The 19,979-nt window shown below is 40.8% G+C and overlaps 1 protein-coding gene across 1 annotated transcript in view; it reads right to left on the bottom strand.

Annotated features, from left to right (window-relative positions):
* Window positions 1–19,979, bottom strand: part of INPP5A (inositol polyphosphate-5-phosphatase A) — a 524,426-nt gene that overhangs the window by 30,009 nt on the left and 474,438 nt on the right. Inside the window, exon 12 of the mRNA XM_019503024.1 lies at window positions 9,296–9,369. Coding sequence (XP_019358569.1) covers window positions 9,296–9,369 — 74 coding nt within the window. The remainder of the gene's footprint in view (window positions 1–9,295; window positions 9,370–19,979) is intronic.

The raw sequence follows: 19,979 nt of genomic DNA, 5'->3' as shown, positions 1-19,979 counted from the left end.
CCATGTGTCTTCCTAGGGACAAGCAGCAGTGGCACACCTTGTGCAGTGGGAGAGGCAGGGTCAGCAACTGTGCTGATCCAGCAGCCTTACTTGAGGTCCTGGGGGTCTCAGGGAGCTGCAGCCATGGTGCTGCTGCAGCCAGGAGCCTGGCCGGCAGCCCGAATGTGGTGCTGGCAGCCGGAGGGTGGCTGCAGCCGGCCAGGCTCCAGTTTTGGGTGATGCACACTGCTGCCACGTGTGCTGCCCCACTTTTTTTGGGTGTGGGTTTTTTTGACCCTGGGATCTCCCTGGGTCAAAACCCATTCCCACACTGCAAGGTAGCCGTGTGAATGCCTGCATGTGTGGTGCTGCAGATGGGTCTGCGGTGCCACATACCCGCACATCCACACTTGTCTGGACTCAGCCTAAAATGCTATTCTTGTAAGCTAACACTATTTACCATAACTTTTTTTTTAAAGTAAGAGTTGCTGGTCTTTTGTTATTGGTCTTTTGAGAATTGTAACAGATGCTATTATTAAAGAAAAAATATTTTTCTTGTCCTTATTATAAGAAAGATTTGTTAAATGAAACCCCACTAGAGAAACATCTTTGCATATGAGATCGCTGTAGCACAAGATGTTGAAGTGGCATTGTGCATAGGAAGCACTACACGTGGAAGTCAGTAATTCAATCCCCATTCTTTAAGATACACAATAAAAGTACTGGCCACAGAGTAAGGCATGCTTCTTGGAAGAGAGATTATTTTTCTCTCTGCCATGCCTACATCTCTTATCATAGTATCTATACAGATAAGAGAGATTAAAAGAATCAGGTAAGGTGTAGCAGTAGACAATTTTTTTCTAGCCTTCTATCTTGACAAATAACTTATTAACTTATGAGTTACGGAAGAAAGATCTTGTTGGTCAAATTAAGTCTTATTACCTGGGAAAACTGAACCTTATATTGTAACAAAAATGGTAGTATGAGGATACAATAATGTTCTACAGTGGATATTATAATAGATGGGGATTCCTACACCAAAAACATGGTTTACTTGATGCCTATACATTTGGACCTAGACTTTATCGGCTTTACCAATACTGTGGACTCAAGAATTTTAGAAGTTGTGGCTAAAATTTGCACAGGAGGAGTAAGAGAGAAGAGGGGTGTCAAGTCTTAGTTTAGTTTGAGCCAGGACCTTGTGGCAGGGCATTGGTTGTGCCTGCCACTTTAAGGGCCTGGAGCTGGCAGTTGCCAGGTGCCTGATGAGGGCAGCCATTTTGAACCTAAGGCCGCCCATATAAACAGGGCAGTTCTGCTGCTGGAGGCTAGGCAACAACATTGCCTGGCTGCAGGTATCATCTGGAGGTAAGGGAGGAGCTGTAGGGGATGGTCAGGAGGCTCCTGGTCCTGGGCATGACCTAAAACTGCACCCTGCTGGGAGTGGGTGGCCTGGTGGGGCTCCCAGTGGTGCAGGAGCCCCCAGGAAATGCCAGGCCAGTTACCAACCTGGTGAAAGGGGGGTTGGGGTGCCTTAACCCGTAGCCCCCACTACTGGGTGGGTTACCCCTTGTTGGAAGGTCTGGAAGGTGGACCCCATGGAGAAAGAGTGAGGCCATAGACTCATGCCTGTCTGAACGTCCCCTGACTGGTCAATGCTGGGGCCAGGACTGGAAGGCTCAAAGGGCCAGGGGCCTACTGCTAGGAACACCCAAGAGCTGTGTGCCTGGGGCTCAGACTGGCCTGGAGGTGGGCCAGGGCTAGTGAGCCAAAGGTCCCAGGGGGACCACACCTTAAGGGGAACGAGCTCAGGGAGCTATGCTGCCTGGTATGAAGGTGGAATAGACTGCCTGAGGAAAGGAATCCAGGCGAGGTTCAATTAGGAGGATTCTGGGGCCCAGAGTGGGGGCCGGTGATTACGATAACATCTAAATGCCATCTGCGAGGCCTGGGCTGTAGTGTAGGGGAGCAATGGAGCTGCAGATAGCGCCCCCTGACATCAGGGCAGGAAATGGGCAGCCTCCCACTTAATTACATCATTAACTAATTAATTCCAACAAGGCATGGTGGGTGAGAAGGCGGGCCGTTAGCCCAGAAACAGCTGGGCAGGCCACAGTTAAATCGGCCCCAAGAAGGCCCCCTGTTACAGTGGTGCATTGGCTGGGAAACATCGATCTGATGGCCATGCACAATTGCAACCTTTACCCCCCCAGTAGTAGCAGCATAGAGAGCCCCAAGGTTAAGGAGAAGTTCCAGAGAGGGGGCAGTGATGAGAAGCCCAGTGCGGGTGTGGAACCCCAGAGTGGGGGCTGGTGATGATGATAACATCTAGAAGCCATCTGTGAGGCTTGGGGTGTGGTGTAGGGAAGGAATGGAGGCACAGGTAACACCCCCTGGCATCGGGGCAGGAAATGGGCAGCCTCCCTCTTAATTACATCATTAACTAATTAATTCCAACAAGGCATGGCAGGTGAGAAGGTGGGTGATTAGCCCAGAAACAGGTGGGCGGGCCACAGTTAAATTGGTCCCGAGAAGGCCCCCTGTTACAGACCTTGTACTGGAATTGGTATTCGATGGGAAGCCTATGCAGCACATAGAATAATAAAATGATACGTTTTCACCTGTCAGTTTCTACATCTCCTATGTTATGAACTGTAACATTATTTTGGTTAGATGTCTCTAGAACAGGACTGAGAACCACCCAGGGTGAAAACCTTCACCCCTGAAGATAATGACAACATTATTATCAACTAAGCTAAGATTTCACTCCACTGTCTTGTTTCCCCCCAACCCTCTGCAATTTATACAGCTTCTATGGCAAATTCCACAGAATGCAAGATTTAATTTTAAAAAATGTGAATTGGAATGGCTCAAAACCAGTGGGGGGCCAACTTTATTGCAGGTATGGCAAAAATAAGGCTTGCACCCTCCCTAACACCTCTCCTGTCCCTTCTGCCTGCCCAAGCTGCTGCTCTGATTTCTGCTCCCAGCTCTACCTTCCACTGCACCCTCCTTGATCTGTCATGTTCCATACACAGCCTACCTATTGGCCACCTGTGCTCCAGATCAGAGGTAGGCAACATTTTTTGGCTGGAGTGCCGAAAAAACCACAATGTGTACCTTGGAAGGTGCCAGAGTGCTTGCATGCTGGAGCAGCTGTTTGCAGCCTCCCAGCTGCAGCTGGCCCATAGAGCCCGGCTTATTCACAGCAGGGCTTGCAGTCTCCCAGCCACCTGCTGGGAACAGCCTGGGCTCTGTGGCTGGAAGCAGCTGCTTAGAGCCTGGGCTGGCTGTGGTGTGCTGAGCAAAATGGCCTTGCGTGCATGTGTGCCACGGGTTGCTGAACCCTGCTCTAGATACATTATTATAAGTCAAATGTACATAACCTCCTGTTCATCATAATGCCATGTTAACTCTTAATCCTAATGTTAATATTTTAAGAAAAAAGTCTACCAATAAGTTTGTCATGACATTTTGCATACTTCTATGTGCAAATCAGCTGCATGAATAAATGGCTAAGCAAATAAAGGAAAGAACTATATGTGGTTCCTATTATTGTGTGCATTTTTTGACAGGTAGCAATTGTAATATGGAATTTACTCAACAATGTTTTACATACGATATTCTATCCTTGACTTCTTGGAAGGTAACGTGCTGGGAATTGCAACTAGCATACAGCCACAATTTGCAGACCTAATCCATGGAGCACAAGTAAAAATATAATGTGCCACAAGACAGAATAAGTTTATTCCATCTTATTGTCCTTAATTAAAAAGGAAGAAAGTATAAGATGCCATCAATAGGATAAATCAGTGATCCCTGGTGAAGCAGAATTAAAAAACAAATGATAGCAAAGTTTTATTTACAAACTCTGTATAGAAAAAATGAAATATAATATATTTTTGTATTGCGTTTAAGTGCTGACTTGATGCACTTGTTTCACGCAATCAAAGTCCGTATAAAGAAATACCATATAGACAAAGTACGTCACCCTGAAAAGGATGAAATACAAAGAGAATGCTGAAATTATACCACTGGATTTTTGATCTAACAAGTCCTACCTTAACTTCACACATACCAAAGTTTTGTATTCAAGTATTCATTATCATAAATATTAATGTGGATTTGTAAACTAGAAAAAATAGAAATTTCTGTTTAATGCTATCTTTACAATCTTTTACAACTTCCTTTACAATTCAAATGTTCATTTATTAAGCACATAAGCCTAACACAAAAAGTGTCTTTAGATCTTCTCTCACTCCCCAGTGAAGAAAGCCTTTGTTACATTTGTAGAACAAAGTGATGTGCCATACACTTTTCAGCTAAGCATACTAAGAAGCTTAAAATAGCAGTTTCAAAACTTACAGCAGTGTTTCCACCGTTTCTTGGTTAATAAAAATCTAATAAATATTACATGTAAATGTGACTCAGTTATCACAGTACACCTAATCATTACATCTACCATCTTAGGAAGTGGCCAAGTTATGTGAAATATAGAACAAGAATTATTTCAGAAGAGGAAAAACAACACGGAGAAAAAATAGAGGGGAAACTGCTAATTAAAATAAAGCATTCAATTCTTGGTTGATTGAATAGGTTCTCAGCAAAAACAAATTACGATTCATCAAATTTTGCTTTTTGCTTATCAACACTTCTGTTTCTTCTTTCTGGCATATTTTGAAAACTACTGAAATACCAAAAAAACCCAACAGTAACAACAATAATAATAGCCCAATTGAAATCAATGTGTTTAATTGCATAAGTGAAACTAGGTGGGTTTTACCTGTAGTAGCTCTAAGAATATGGGATCCAACCCAGTTCTCCTTACTTGGATATCCCTAAGGTAAGACTTCTATTCTTTAATAACTACAAAAATATTATAGGATCGAATCTTTGTTATTCAGCACTTAGGTGGGACTCTTTTGTCATATGCTCCTGAATTTTAAAAAAAAATAAAAAGAACAAATTGGGAGAAGGGGGAGGGGAACACTTTAAACATCAGTTTTGCTTTGGGCAGGGCATGTGTGATATTCCAATATTCCTAAAATACTTAATGTAATATGAGGTATCAGTTTTTAATTTGTTTCTCGCAAAGGGAAGTCTTCCTGGTAGAGGGGCTAGAGCTGAAACATTTCATCTGAATTCACCAAATCTGACAGCTCAGATAAAACAGAACTTGGATCTTGACCACCTTTATTTTGCTTTTGCAAATCCAAAGGAATTTTATACTATCTGCATATGACCTCTGGAGTGAGCCTAAAAACCAAAATTAAACCCTAGATTCTATGGATGTCTTAGCTGTTGCAAGGAAAGGGAAAGACATTTGGATTTTAAATTCGTAATACAGATTTATATGTTGGGTCTTTGGGTCATCTCCAGTCTAATCTTTTTATTAACTTTTTTTGTTCCTACTAATGTTGTGTTTCTATAATTGGCATCAAAGTAATACATTATTTGTATATTTTTACTGTTTTGTGCCTCAGTATTTAGATACTAAGCATCTCAACAGATATGCCTGGGAAATAAGAGTATTCAAACTCCTAAACTTTGACAAATTGGGTGGAGAATCATTCCTCAAAGAATCATAGGGAAAATTCTATTGGTACACGTTAGGGCTGTGTGAAGCTTAGGTCCCTGATTCGATTTGGCCTGATTCGGTGGACGAATCTCTGAATGCAGATCGAATCAGGAGACCCTTTAATCCCTCCAAATCGACTCGGAACCTTCCAGATCAATTCGGAGGGATTCAGAAACATTTGGAGACTAGGACATAGACACAGCTTTAAATGTTTTTGCTACATACCTCAAGGTACCAGGCGGCTCGTGAATGCTGGGGTGCACGGAGTGTCCCACAGGAGCGCAAGGGCTCTCCAGTGTGCTTGGCAGCAGACCTGGAAGTGGACCAGAAGCACTTCTGGTCCACCTCTGGGTCTGCTGGGGAGTGCGCGGGGGGGCCTCTTGTGCCCCCCAGCTGGGCAACTGGTGCCTCCTGGGTCTGGAGAGCACCTGGGGACCCCCTGCAGCAGATTGCTGAGCCAGAGGGATAAGGGGGGTGGGGCAAACACACTCCCCAGCAGACCCGGAAGTGGATTGGAAGTTCTTCTGGTCCACTTTTGGGTTCACTGCTGAGCATGTGGGGAGCCCCTCCCATGCTCCTGTGGGACGCTTCATCTGCCCCACCATCACAGTGTTCACAAGCCTCATCTGGTACTTTGAGGTATGTAGAAAGAACACTTAAAGCTGCGTCTATGGCTAAATTGCTGATTCTCTGAATCCGCACTGAATCTTCAGATTCGAATTTAACTGTCGAATCAGGGACAGTGATCCGAATCAAGGAATAGAATCACTGTTCCTGATTTGGGCGAAATCTGAATAAAATATGGCTCATTTCGCACGCCTCTAGCACATGACATTAGTTTAGGGTATGCCTGTCCACTCTTATTCCAGGATAACCATTGCAAATGCAAACCCTTGCCAAGTAATTGCAAGGTACAATACCAGTGCCTACCACCCTGGGAGAACTGCCCATCCGTCTGTTTGTGATCCTGGTGTAATTTACATTGGTATATAAACCTGATGTAAGGAATGATTTCCCCACTATTACTCCAGTTAGTTCTACCCACTCAAAACACATCTCTGTCTTCAGCTACGGTTCCTACAACTTTAACTGTTGAACTGACTAAGTGGTAGCAGAAATGTCTAACAGTTTAACAGTTTGTTTTCACACTCTTAGTCAAGACAAAGCTATTTCAAGCACAATTTTGCTGGTTACCTCATTTGACAGGAGTTACTACACTTTTCACACACATAACTGTTAAAAGGACACCAGAGCTTAAAAAGACAAGCATTCAGAAATTAGGAAATACTAGAATGAAGTGCTACCTAGGGTCACTGAACATAAAGGAGAGATGGTCTCCTTGCTCTCATTTCAGGTGCCTGCACTGTCCTAATACAGCCTAGAGCAGCCCAGAACTACAGTTACGGTTACTGGAAAAATCATGGATCAAGCTCATTGCAAATTAAATATTCTAAGAATTTAGCAGCTAAAAATCAAGTTCTCCATTCAGCATGTGTGAACTGAGACTTTTCAAAGGTCAAATTTGGCCAATTTTTGACAGATTTCCACATAGGTGGAAAAAAGCACATCTTTGTCCCAAACATCACTTCCTGCCAAATTTTCCATGCTTCAAATCATGGGGATGTTAAACCAGACTTGAGGAAAGATCTGATGAATTTCAGAACACGTGGAGAACATTATGGCTGCTTGCAGATGTTAAAAAAATAAAATAAAGGGTACTTTACCTTTAACTCACTGTGTTCCCGCACTAAGCCCAGCACATACCCAGAAGAAGCAGTTCCTTAGCTGGACCTGGCTCGACCAACTTCTGGACAGATTGGGCGCTTCAGTGAGGCTTTTTTGGTGCTTTTATCTAACAGCTGATTGAATCAGCTATTAGATAAAAGCACCAAAACCCCCCGCCGAAGTGCCCAATCTATACAGATGCTGTGGAGCTGGGTAAAAGTAATGAGCTGCTTCTTCTAGTAACATGTGGATTTTGCGGGGGGGTTGTTTGTTTTTTTTATAACTTCTGCAAGCAGTCTATATTTCCTTGCCAGTCTTGTTTTTTCAAACCGCTGAATGTTTTGGCTAAAATTTTCCAAAAACCCTCTGCTTAACTCAATCACTCATCACAAAACATCCAAATCCAAATGGTAAAGGTTTGGCAAAGTTATAAACAAGGAGAAACAGTATCTTTTTTAATGGCAACTGATGTCAATTTTAATGAAAGGGGATACTATTATCACCACCTTTAATAAGGTGCCATATTACCTGCTTTGGATGCCAGGGGCTAAGTTCCTAATAGCAGCATAGTAATATGGTTATGTCAATGCAATTGGTGATAACAGCTGAAGTATTAACATGTATATTTGTATTAGTATATTTTTAAATTCTAAGTCAAAATAATATAATAAATGTTAGATGTTATCAGATAAACTGATCTTACACCGATAGTTCCCATTAATAATTAAGCAAATGAAAATTTCTTTTAAGTAAGTGCTAAGATTGGTGAAATTCAGTGGTGGTCTAGTTCTTAGTAACACATTCATTTTCCCTCTCCCGCCTTGACCGTTACAGAGCTAATGAAATACACTTGGAGATTTACACACTGCTGGTCTTCTGTTATCATACTCAATCAATAAGAACTATTTAGAGCAGTGGTAACCTCTTCATGCATACTTCCATTGTCTCCAGGGATCAATATAATCAGTATCGCATCTGGCTGTTGAGATGTAACAAGATTATGGCAGTGAAAAGGCAAGCTTTCCGAATTTTTTTTCCTCAGTACTAAAACACACGGGTAATATTTTTGTGTCTACCCCCAGAGGAAAAAATAGCAACACAACAATACATAAGTGTTGCACAATACATACATTCAACACTATACTAAACTATACAAAACTGCAATGCTATCTTCAATTTAACAGGACTCACTGTTCTTATCCATGGCTTCTTGTAACTCAATTCAAGTTTTTTTCTCCTGAAATCTATATTCCTTTTTTCTAACCCCTGCCCCCCAAGAAACCTGAGAGCTACTTTGAATAGGGTGACAGATTTAAAAAAGGGGATAGAATCATCATCTGATAACCATCTTGTTTTTGTTACATGTCTAATCTTGTTAAAATTCAGCTATGGGGACCAAATCAGGTTAAAAATTCCATATTTGAAAAGCAAATTATATTGCTATTCTTACAATAACATATTTATTAAAACTGAAAATATGATCTATTTTTTAGGATATTTATCTTTTAACTTAATGTGGTCAAATAAATTTGATTATCCAGTTCCACCTTTTGTTCAAGTCATATTCTATGTTGTGCAAGTTTCACCTGTTAGGGATATCCTTCAAAGATTTGAGACAAAGCTTGTATTCTGCTGTTGCTGCTGTTACACTAATTCCCAATCCAGTCACAAGTTTTGCGTACCAAGTCAGCTATAAACTGAAGATCTATGAACAGTTATACAGTAACAAGAGACTCCAGTGTGCTACTGTCATCAGTTTTATTTCAGAAACACATCTAGGACCAACTGAATCTAGTAGTTAGGATTTTTACATACAGGAGAACACTATTAGCATTGGTGTCTGCAAGATGTCACTGTATATACTAGTACTTGAAGGAATATAGGAAGAACTGTAACAATTTATGAAGGGAACAAATCATGATTATATTTTCTCTCTCTCACACACTCTATAGCATTAACTAAAACTACAATTTAGGTATCTAATTAAATAAATTCACTGTGTACATATCTTACCTGGGAGGAAATGAGATGTCCAGTTCATACAATCTGTCTTTAAAAACTGACAGCTCTCTGTCAAATTCTAAAAGCTGAAAAAAATAAAATTGAATTTTACTTGTCTTTTTTATTGATGTATTATAATTTAAAGATTTTTTCATATCAATTTGTAACACTGATTCTTTTTTAAGCAATCACAGGCTTTGATTGTATAGCTTAATTAAAGCATGCATTAAATAGACAAAAATTCAATACAAAGTTCATGTAAAATACTTTAAAATGTTGTTAAAAGCATTCTTTGGTATCTCTGTGTGAAATGGAACATTTACTTTTTAAACTGAGATATAAAGGATCTGCACTGTATATTTACTATCTCAGGATGTTCACATATTTCTAATTTAATCAGCAGTCTTCTCTGAGATAAATACCTTGGCAGCTAAATGGTAGCCTAATTAAATTTACAAACTGTCAGTAAAAATGCAATATTAGATATCTCTGGCCAGGTAAGAAGGCAGAATAAACACAAGGATGTGCAAAATCATCTCTCTCAAACCAAGGCAAAGAGTATTTTTGAAACCTACTTTTGGGTGATGCATGTCTGAGAATATCTAGAATTGTGTTCTAAAAGGGCAGCTAAGATCTAGTAATGATGACAGATATTTAACAGGCACATTTGTAAGTCTACTTTTAATGTGCTATGTAAATATATCAGTCCTTGCCAAGTGTGTTTTTCTTTTATACAACTGCAAAGAAAATAAATATCTGTAATCTTTTGTTCATCAACACAAACCTGTTCATAAAAGTCAATGATAACAGTCTATGTTAAACCAATAACCATTCTGATGGCCATAAACAACCTTATTTCAGAACCAGAGTTGGTGTTATGTCTGACGTACAAGTGAATTAGTGGGTAAAAAGCTCATAATCTGCACTGTTAACTGACCATTGCTCTGAGTAAGTGCCACTTTCTATTTTGACAAGCATGTCATCAAAACAGGACCCTGTATGAGGGCTGTGTGTTTACCCACTGTTCATTAATCATGTCCCATCTCACAGCTGTGCTGATACCATTGTATGAATGGCTGAGGTTCCGAAAGAAATTAGATTGTGTCCCTCTCTCCCCTCTGCCACCTCATAAATCATTCCTGAAATGTACAATTAGCAGCTACTTGTACACATTAATTATCTGTGTGAAAAGCAGCTACCTGAACCACCTGCACTACTGATTAGCTACCTCCCTATGGCCCACCCATTTTTCCTTTAATCTCTAAGTGTAGTGCCGCCTACAGTCTATCTACATATGTTTGTGTGCACATGCACAGAAAAAAGCATTACTAATTCTTTACAGTTTGCTACTCACCCTACCATATGAGAAAGATTATACAAAATATGCATTTGCAGAGGTTTTGTACAAGGTTTAATATTTAGCAAATCTCTAGTCATAAATGTATTCATTTTTCTCGAAGATTTCTGGCAGAGTGTTTACATATATTCTTGTATAAATTTACATTATGTCCATAAATAAGAGCCTGATCCTGTAATGCATTAGGCCTCCTGGATAATTTTTCTCACATGAGTTATCTCAATGACTTCACGGGGCTACATATCAGTAATAATTACTCATCATACAAGATTGCAGGGTCAAGTCCTATATTAAAGTACATACAGCCAAGTGTGTATATGTTATATATTTAGACACACAGGTTATGGAAATTGCTGCTAACACCCTTTTCTTGACCCCAAACATTAAATATTTAATAGATATTAATTGCGTGACGTGAACCCTGTGGAAAAACACTCTAATGAAATTCCTCAAATGAAAACTTGACAGTTTCTTCTAAATCTACTTTCTACCTGAATTTAATTTTCTAGCTCTGTTCAAACAACAAAAAAATAATTGTACGAGACAAATGAAAGATGGGGGAAGGGACTTACTTTAATTGTTTGAAAAATGCAAAGGCTGAATAAAAGAACAATTCTTCATAGAACACAATGGTAAAAAATGCTCAGTGAGAATTCCGAAGACTGAGAAAGTCAAATAGATGCATTGTCCTTTCACATTAATTCAAACATTCTAAACTTTGTATATTCAGATAGGTTTTCTCATTATATTCGGGCAATGACTAGATCCAGAGATCCACAGGCCAGGTTCTAGCAAAATGAGCTGTTAGACATAGGTTAGAGACTTTTCAGTGACATCTGCAGACATTTCTGATGTTTTATAGATTATTACTTGTTCAGTTGTATGCTATCTAATGCACATGGGCTACTGACACTGTTGCACCACAGATAACAGATAATAGGAACATTTGTGTAGAATAGATTCTATTGTGTACTGGAAGCTCTACAAATCTCCCTACTTTTCGCAAGCACTGATATTTTATACCTTTATAGTTAGAATGAAAGCATAACTAATGACAGCCTGCTTGGATGCAATGGGCAAAACTTGGTTGCTACAAATATAATTTGGAGTTGCTAATAGCATCTGGGGAAGATCTAGCCTTGAAAGAAAAATCAGTTTTAACATTTTTAACTTCAATATATTACTTCTGGAGAAAGTTACTCTTTTCTATGCTGGTATTGTATGGATAGTTACTAACTTAATTATATCATCTTTTTCTCTAGACATTAATTAAATGGCTGGAGAAGCCTGTATTTTTTTCTATTCTGTCTGAAATAGCAACAGACGTATGCTCAAGCAGGAGCTATGAAGACCTGATTTATCCATTCCTGTCTGTAGGTGAGAACAAATTTCTTCATCCTGTCCATGACTTTCCAGTGGGGGTTCTTTTTTTGGGCTTCTCTTATCTGCCAAGGCCTACAATAGAGTGGAAAGGCAAAATGTCCACATTGGTATGAAGTCATGGACAGATAATACAAACCACTGAACTGGGATAACACCATCTGATACAGTACAGAATTACTCCTTAAAGAATCTAGGATAAAACTTTATTGGTACAAGTTACACTAGTTTAGGTTTCATCTGTCTGTTTTTCATCCCAACGTCCTGAATGCAAACAGACAGTTAAATGATCCCTCACTAACTACTGGCATGACACTGGCATTTTCCTTGAATTACTGGTTCCTGACTCAGACCTTTGCTCCAAGGAGAAAACCTCCAATTGATGAAAAACTTTAAAGCTGTACAGACAAATTGAAACACTGCAAGGCAGTGTAGCAATTTCAAATCAACTCTGCTTGAAAAAGGGCTGGGCTTGGACAGGGACCCTTTTTTTGTATGTATTTTAAAAGGATGAACCCAACCTACTACTATGCACACTGACTTTTAGTATAATCATCTCAGTGGTTTACATATTGCGCATTAAACAACACTGTGAATAACTTCATTGCTGTAATAGTAACCTTTGTTTAACTATAGCTGAGTGCATCTGTTCTTTCTAAATAATCTGAATATGACAAAGGAATTAGGTTGAAAGCCTGAAAATCAATATATTGTTCCACTTAATTTACTCATTGTAACATCATCCTGGAGAACCTAGCCTTTTAGGTGTTATATAAAGTGCTGGGGTAATCAGAGCAATTACACTGGGGACTTTAAAGTATTGTAGTTCGAAGTTGATACAGAAGCTGCATGTCATAGGCAGACAGTCTCATAGGGACCATGATTCCAACCACATACAAACAATACACTTTATCTACATGTGATTTGAAGATGCATGGCTATACTTCCTCCTGTTTCAACTGTCAATTACAATAGAGTAATGCCACCAAAACATTTGGCCTATAAAGTTCAATGCACAGTCCAACAGGACTATTTGATAAAAACAGCCTTCTAAACGGTGAATAGTATAGCCCATTCATATGAATATGTATATGCATGTAACATGCAGGAGTAAGTATACTCTGTATAAGAGGGATAGATGTAGCATACCATTTACAGCATTTTTTTCATTTTTGAAATGTTGGATTCACTTATAGGAATTTGCAATCTAGAATTCCTGTATTTCTGTTTAGTGATCTTTTTTTGGCCAAAATCCTGGATCAGTGTTTACACAATACTTAGACAGACTCCCACTGGTATCTGTGAGTGTTTACTGAATAGGAACTGGGGCTGTCAATTAATCACAATTAACTTACGCGATTAATGCAAAAACAAATTAACACATTAATTTTTAAAATCGTGTTAATTGCGCACATCATTTTGACTAGTGGACCCATGTGCACAGCCCTGACCCTGGCTTGCCCCATGCCTACTACAGACACACCTGCCCAGGCTGAGCAGTGGCAGCAGCAGCAGTGGCCAGGTAGAAGCTGTTACTTGGCATAGAGAAAAGTGGCCCTTCCCCCTCACCGCTGCCAGGGCCTTCTTGCTGGAGCCACCCAGAGCCCATGCCCAGGCTGCCCTGTGGCTCCTCTCTGCTGCCATCACTGCTGTCTCCGGGCTGCCCAGTGGGGCAGTAGTGGCAGTGCAGAAGAGCCACAGGGCAGCCTGAGCACAGGCTCCAGGCGGCTGCATCAAGAAGGGCCCAGCAGCAGTGAGGGGAAGCTTTTCCTCTGTGCTGAGCAGCAGCTTCTGCCTGGCTGTTGTCACTACTCAATGTGGGCAGGCGAGTCTGGATCAGGTTCAGGGAGGGCCAGAGTCAGGGCTGTTTGCATGGGTTCTGGCTGGTCCACTCCAACTGGGACGAGTCTGGAGCGGGTGTGGGGTGGGCCAGTGGTGAGGCTGGGGCTGTGCACTGTTGGTGGTGGTGGGGAGGAGCTGCAGGGTGCATGGGCTCCAGGTTGTTGGGTGGATTGAAGCTGACTATTGTTTAACTGTGCAATTAAAATTGTGATTAATTGCAATTAATTTTTTTAGTCATTGGTCAGCCCTAGTAGGAACTGAATGAAAATTTACGGACTGTCAGATTTGGACTTTTAGTATTAATTACTCATTCCTAAAGAGTGTTTTTCAAGCTCAAAGTTATTTTAGTTTATTTTCACAACCCTATACCAGAACTAGGAATGATTTGGGGGTTTAGTGGGTCTCCCATAGAGACATCTGTCCCAAGGTTGATTTGAATAGCCTCGTGTTGGTCTTGTTCAAAAAGCATTGTTAAGTTTTATTTATTCATATCATCTTATCACTGTATGAATTGTGTTATGATGTCTGAATGTATCTTTACAATTTTGGGACACAGCTTAGTCAAATGTTCTGGCCAAACCTCTGGTTAAGAACTGCTTACATATTAAAGGAACAGAAGAGAGGTGAAACTGGTAAGTATCACTGGGCAATTGTGTTACTAGAGTAAGAATTTCCAAACACAGGCAGAAAGGGCTGTTGTTGGGATGGGCCCCCAGTGGACACCCACTATTGTTTGCCTGTAATGAGAGAAGTCAGCCTGACAATAACGAAAGTATCTCAGAGTGCCTCAGGAGGCAAGAATTTTCTGGAGAATTCAAATTTCTCAGCAGGCTGAATAATGCTAGGGTTCGGGATGGGGGCAGGGGACTGGCTTGGAGGTATTTAGGAGCTTTCTGTGGGCTAGTATGCCATGTCATATATTGTTAATGACTGCTAATAAAGTTCAGTGGCAGACTACAGGAACTGCACATGGCCAATGAGGATGAGTCCACATGGCTTGGCAATTACACACACGATACCTGACTGACTGCAGGTTAGCAGATGTCTTTAGATTATCTCAAGCCTTTGGGGTAAATCAAGGTCCCCAGCAGTTAGGGCTTGCAGAGTCAGCAAGAAGACTGATCCCTGGAAATACTAGCAGGACTTCCTGAAGGTGTAGACTGTAGCCAGACAGGAACTGAGGAAGTTTCCTTTCCTTTTTTTTTGTTTTCAAACCATATGGTCAACTTGTCGTGGATACGCAATAAATCCTTTTGTTGTTTTGTTAAATTACTGGCTGCCTGTAGTAAAGTGTGATCTCAGGGCAAATGATATCCCAGGCAAGTCCCTTCTATGGCGGGGGAGGAGGGCTAATAATCTTTCATGACCTAAGGGGAAACAATTTAGAGCTGGCAAACGTTCTCCTAGTATAGGTTTGGGGTAGCAAGCCAAAATGAAAGATCAAGGCATATGGAAGACCCCAGGCATCCACTTTGTGGTCACCCAGAACTAATTCAATGGCTTAAAGGGCAAAAGAGTTTTGTGACCAGTATTGTGCTGTTGGACATAAAAGTGACTGGGCATGACTGAGGTTGCAGAAGGAAAGACTATATACAAATGGACCTGGAACCCCAGGAGAACCTTCCTAGAGAGGCTGATCTAGACTGACCAACAAAGCAATGCCTGAATTGCCTGTGCATGCAAAGTGGAAGATCAAAACCAACCACGAACAAATGGGGCTATTCTAATAATAAAAACATATGCGGGTGCAATGAATTGCACACTATGGAGCATCTGCTTGTTTGCTGACTCCTTGGTGAGACCTGTAGAAAGGAAGATCTTGCTGCAGCAATGGAAAGACCCATTACTTTGCATGATTTTTGGAATACATCCAGTTTATGACAAGGACATGGGAAGCAGCAGCAGCCATGGAGTCTTGTGAAAGGGCAGTGGGACTAAGGCTTGCTGAGAGTGAGGAGTGCCAGGGACAGATTTGGGTCTGTTCCTTGAGAGGAGCAGTGGGACAGTGAAGAGCCCTTGACTGAGAAAATGATGCCAATTCTTTGTCAGGATCATTTGCTTATATATATATATATATATATATATAAAAGCAAATATATATTGTGTGTGTGTGTGTATAGTTGTATATATATAATTATATTATATATTGTATCTTTTCACCTCCATCTATTTGTGTCTTTAGACTATAAACACTTCAGGATAGGAACTCTCTCTACCATGCACAGGACAATGGGACTCCAATCTTAATTAGGCCCACTGGGAGTTACTAAAATATAAATATTTACTACTACTACCACCATGATAGAATACTACATTTAATACTGAAGAAAATAGCTGAAAGATGTTCCTTACTCTTCCCTGCAACAATTAGGGTCAGATACAACTCAACCTTTTAGCTGCTTAAGTAGACTCAAGCACTTAAGTGTTCCTATTCTGTTCTGCTATACAGCGCCATAAACTCCATTAATGAATCTATTTTTGAAATAGGCTGTCATCTTAGCCCTAAGACTATGTGACAAAAAAAAAGCAAGAAGACCCACTCATTTTTCTGCATTACTAGTTTTTCAGGGATCTGAACAGTTGCAATGGGATCATACTTATGTACTTAATTGTGCTTAATAGGTGCAACAAAAATATTCAGCAAGGTGACTATTAATAAGTGCATTTCTAAAGTGCAGTGGAATATCTATAACCTATACTTCAACAGTGTTTGTAAATGTTCAACATACGAAACTTTCTGGGCTAGCTACACAACACATGCATTAGTTTAAAAAAAGGAGTTCTTTGTATAGGCAAACCTCACTTAGCGCTCTTAATTGGTTCCTGAAAAAACAAGCATTAAGCAAAATGAGTGTTAAGCAAAACCGAAAGTATTTGACGACCCAAGATGGCAACCGCAATTATTTTTAATGACCCAAGATGGCAACTGTGTTATAATGAAACTTGCTGAGTGCTAAGTGAAATCAGGTATCAATTTAAAATGAGCATAAGCAATTATAGCACAATAGCGCTAAGCAAAACAGTCTTAAGCCGTGGTTGCCTGTATAGAAGAACACTCCCACATTATATTATAGTTGTGCCATTGCCCTTAATGGTGTTTTCATTACAAACTACTGTCTCCATGGGCTCATAAGGTGGCTGATAAAATTGACTGTGGTGGATCTTGGCATACATGTTCACAGTGCTGGGGAGTGACAGGCTTTTTTCCTGTTCCCCTCCTTTTTCAGGTGGAATCAGCAACGATCATTCTTTCAAGGGGGTGTAGGACAGGGGATGTGCACAGAGGTAATAAATCCTCTGCAAAGCTCTATGGCCTGGATTAATCTATTTGTTACTGAGAGGCAGAGATTTGAGGCTAGTGGATTAAACACTATGCAGAACCACAGCTATACTCTCCTACAGAAAGAAGCTCATGAAGTGGAGAGGTAGCAACTAGCTAAGATATAGTCCCTAGGCTAGAATACTGGTATTAAAACAGCCCCGTCCAGCTGTTTCAGATTGTGCACCAGGGCCAACAGTACGGTCTATGAGAACATTTGCATACAATTTTAAATGCAGAAACAATACAGCACAACCATTTCAAATAATCAGATTTTGCACATACACGACATAGTTAAAAAAAAAATCACATCAATTTTTGCTTGCTTAGGTTTAAAGTAAAAAGGTACCCTGAAAAAGGTCAATGTCCACAGGGACACTGCTATGAGCTGCCTTAGCTAAAATCACAGAAGTATGAACCCTTTATAACAGGGCAACTTAATTCAGTCATTGGAGTAGAACAACGGCAATTACTCATCAAGACCTACAGACCAAAGTCAGAGCATTGTTAGATCAGAAGGTGATATTAGCAGCATTTATCAAATCCATCTGCAGCAACCACCAGAGAATTCACAGCTGCTGGAGGGAAATGAAGTTGCAGACCAAAAAAAAAGAAAAGAAAAAAAAGAAAAAAAAAAGAATAAAAAGGAGATGAGCAAGATGAGCATGTAGAAGTAACCTTAGAGAATTAAAGTATGTGCACACTGGCAATAGGAACCTCCTCTGTCACTCCATCACTATATATGACTTATACACATATATAATTTTATCCAACTTTATAGTCAAGAAGGACATGCTTAGGAAATGTTTCTGCAGTCCTTGCTCAAACCAACCCCTTACTGATTTAGAAAAAGCCTTGTGAATATATCTGTCTTTCTGTTTATTCTATAAAATGTGAATAAACATTTTCCTTCTGCCGGTTTGGAAATTCTTCTCTAGTAGCACAATTGCCCAGTGATACTTACCAGTTTCACCTCTTTTGTTCCTTTGATATGTAAACCATTCTTAACCCGAGGTTTGGCCGTAACATTTGACTAAACACAAGTCTATTTAGTACGTCATTTTAAAGCTTTTGTTTTCTAGCTAGGAGTTGGCAAGCTTCTCTGTCACACTACATTTTGACCCCTCTTTACTTTTCTCATCCTTAGAAGAGCAAGTATTACACTAGCACTGAAGTGTGAATTCATTTTTATAGGAAATCCTTCTCTCTTAACAGGTAGTAGAACTAATAAATATGAAGCTATATTACATATATATTGTGTATATTAGTGTACTGTAATTTACTGTAGTTTGCACTGGCTGGGCCATTTCATATTAAAGGCCAAAATCAGGCCTGAACCCAAATCATCAACTCTTATCAAAATACCACGTGGACAGGGGCTTTTATCGTGGTCTGGGATGGGGCCTTCATCAGGGGGTATTCTATTCTCTCTTTCATGTAGCACCAGTTATCAACTTCTAAATTTATGAGCCAGCATAGGGTATTATAGCTCAATGTGTGGAATCTATCTGCCTCATCTGGGCATTTTTAAAGATTGCAGCTTTTGATTAAGTGTACTGTTTGTTGGACATCACATTTACAAAGGGGGCTGTCCAAGATGTTCATCTTGGGAGGTATTGTTTTGAAGCCTCTGGATCCAGAACTTGGTCTATTCAGTTTGGCCCACGCTTCTCTGTCAAGATCATACCCAATGGGGGACTTTTTTGATGCTGGTATAAAATGCTGTAGGGATAGATCTGACTTTTCCCAGCAGTTGGCCCACTCCATTGCTGCCCACAGGTTTGGTTCAGTATCCCCAATCTCTTCCAGGAGCTTGTGGGCTTCATGTACAAAGTGTTTACAACTTTTGAGTCTCTTAAGCCTCCATCTGTTTGGGTCTTCAGTTGACAGTTGATGGAGCAGGTGATTTTTGTTATTTCTTGCCTTTATTGCCAGTAATCATGATAGGGTCTGTCTTTTTATATCACTTAGTCGAATGCCCGAGAGTACGGGGAGAACATCTGTGTTGAAGTTGTGCAGCCAGTTATGAGTCTCAGCACACTGTTAAGTACAGTGTTGAGCTTTTTTATCTGACAACTTCTGGACCAACAGGAGCACAATATTCTTCTGGGGCATATACAATTGCAAATGTGGTGGTTCTGAGCACTTCGGAGTTGGCACTCACTCCATGTCGTGCTGGCTAAACATCTTAAGGCAAAACTAACTGTACAGAGACCTTACTACTACTGACTTTCTGAATGTGATGCTTATGGGTGAGGGAACAGTCTAATGCAAGGGCGGGCAAAATATGGTCCATGGGCCAGATCTGGCCCACCAGGGCATTCTATCTGGCCTGCAAGGCACCTAAAAAGTTTAGAAAATTAATATTTATCTGCTCCTGGTTGCCTGTCAAGGATGACAGGAACCAGGAGCAGTAGGACTCAGGAGAAGCCAGTAGGACTCAGAAGCAAGGCTGGCCCAGCCCTGCCTCACCCCTCCTACCCCTGCCCCCGCACCTGGAAGCCTTTGCCTGCGACCACTTTTGCTGCTTCCCTGCACACCTGCTCCAGCACCATGTGGCCCTGGGCTGCATTTCCAGACCTTGGGAGCACAGGGCCTGTGCTGGTATCCTGAGGCCAGCAGCGGGAGGTTGTGTATGTATGCATGTGTCCACACGTGCAGTGAGGGAGGAGGAGAGAGTGACAGAGCAATGAGGGGGAGAGAGAGAGAGAGATAGAGTGTAATGAGGGAGGCACAGTGTGTGTGTGTGTGTGTGTGTGTGTGTGTGTGTGTGTGTGTGTGTGTGTGTGTGTGTGTGT

The sequence above is a fragment of the Gavialis gangeticus genome, unplaced genomic scaffold (assembly GCF_001723915.1).
Source record: "Gavialis gangeticus isolate Ggan-Ray unplaced genomic scaffold, GavGan_comp1, whole genome shotgun sequence".
NCBI lineage: Eukaryota > Metazoa > Chordata > Crocodylia > Gavialidae > Gavialis > Gavialis gangeticus.
The sequence above is the reverse complement of the archived record's forward strand: the minus strand, read 5'-3'. Positions and strand labels throughout refer to the sequence as shown.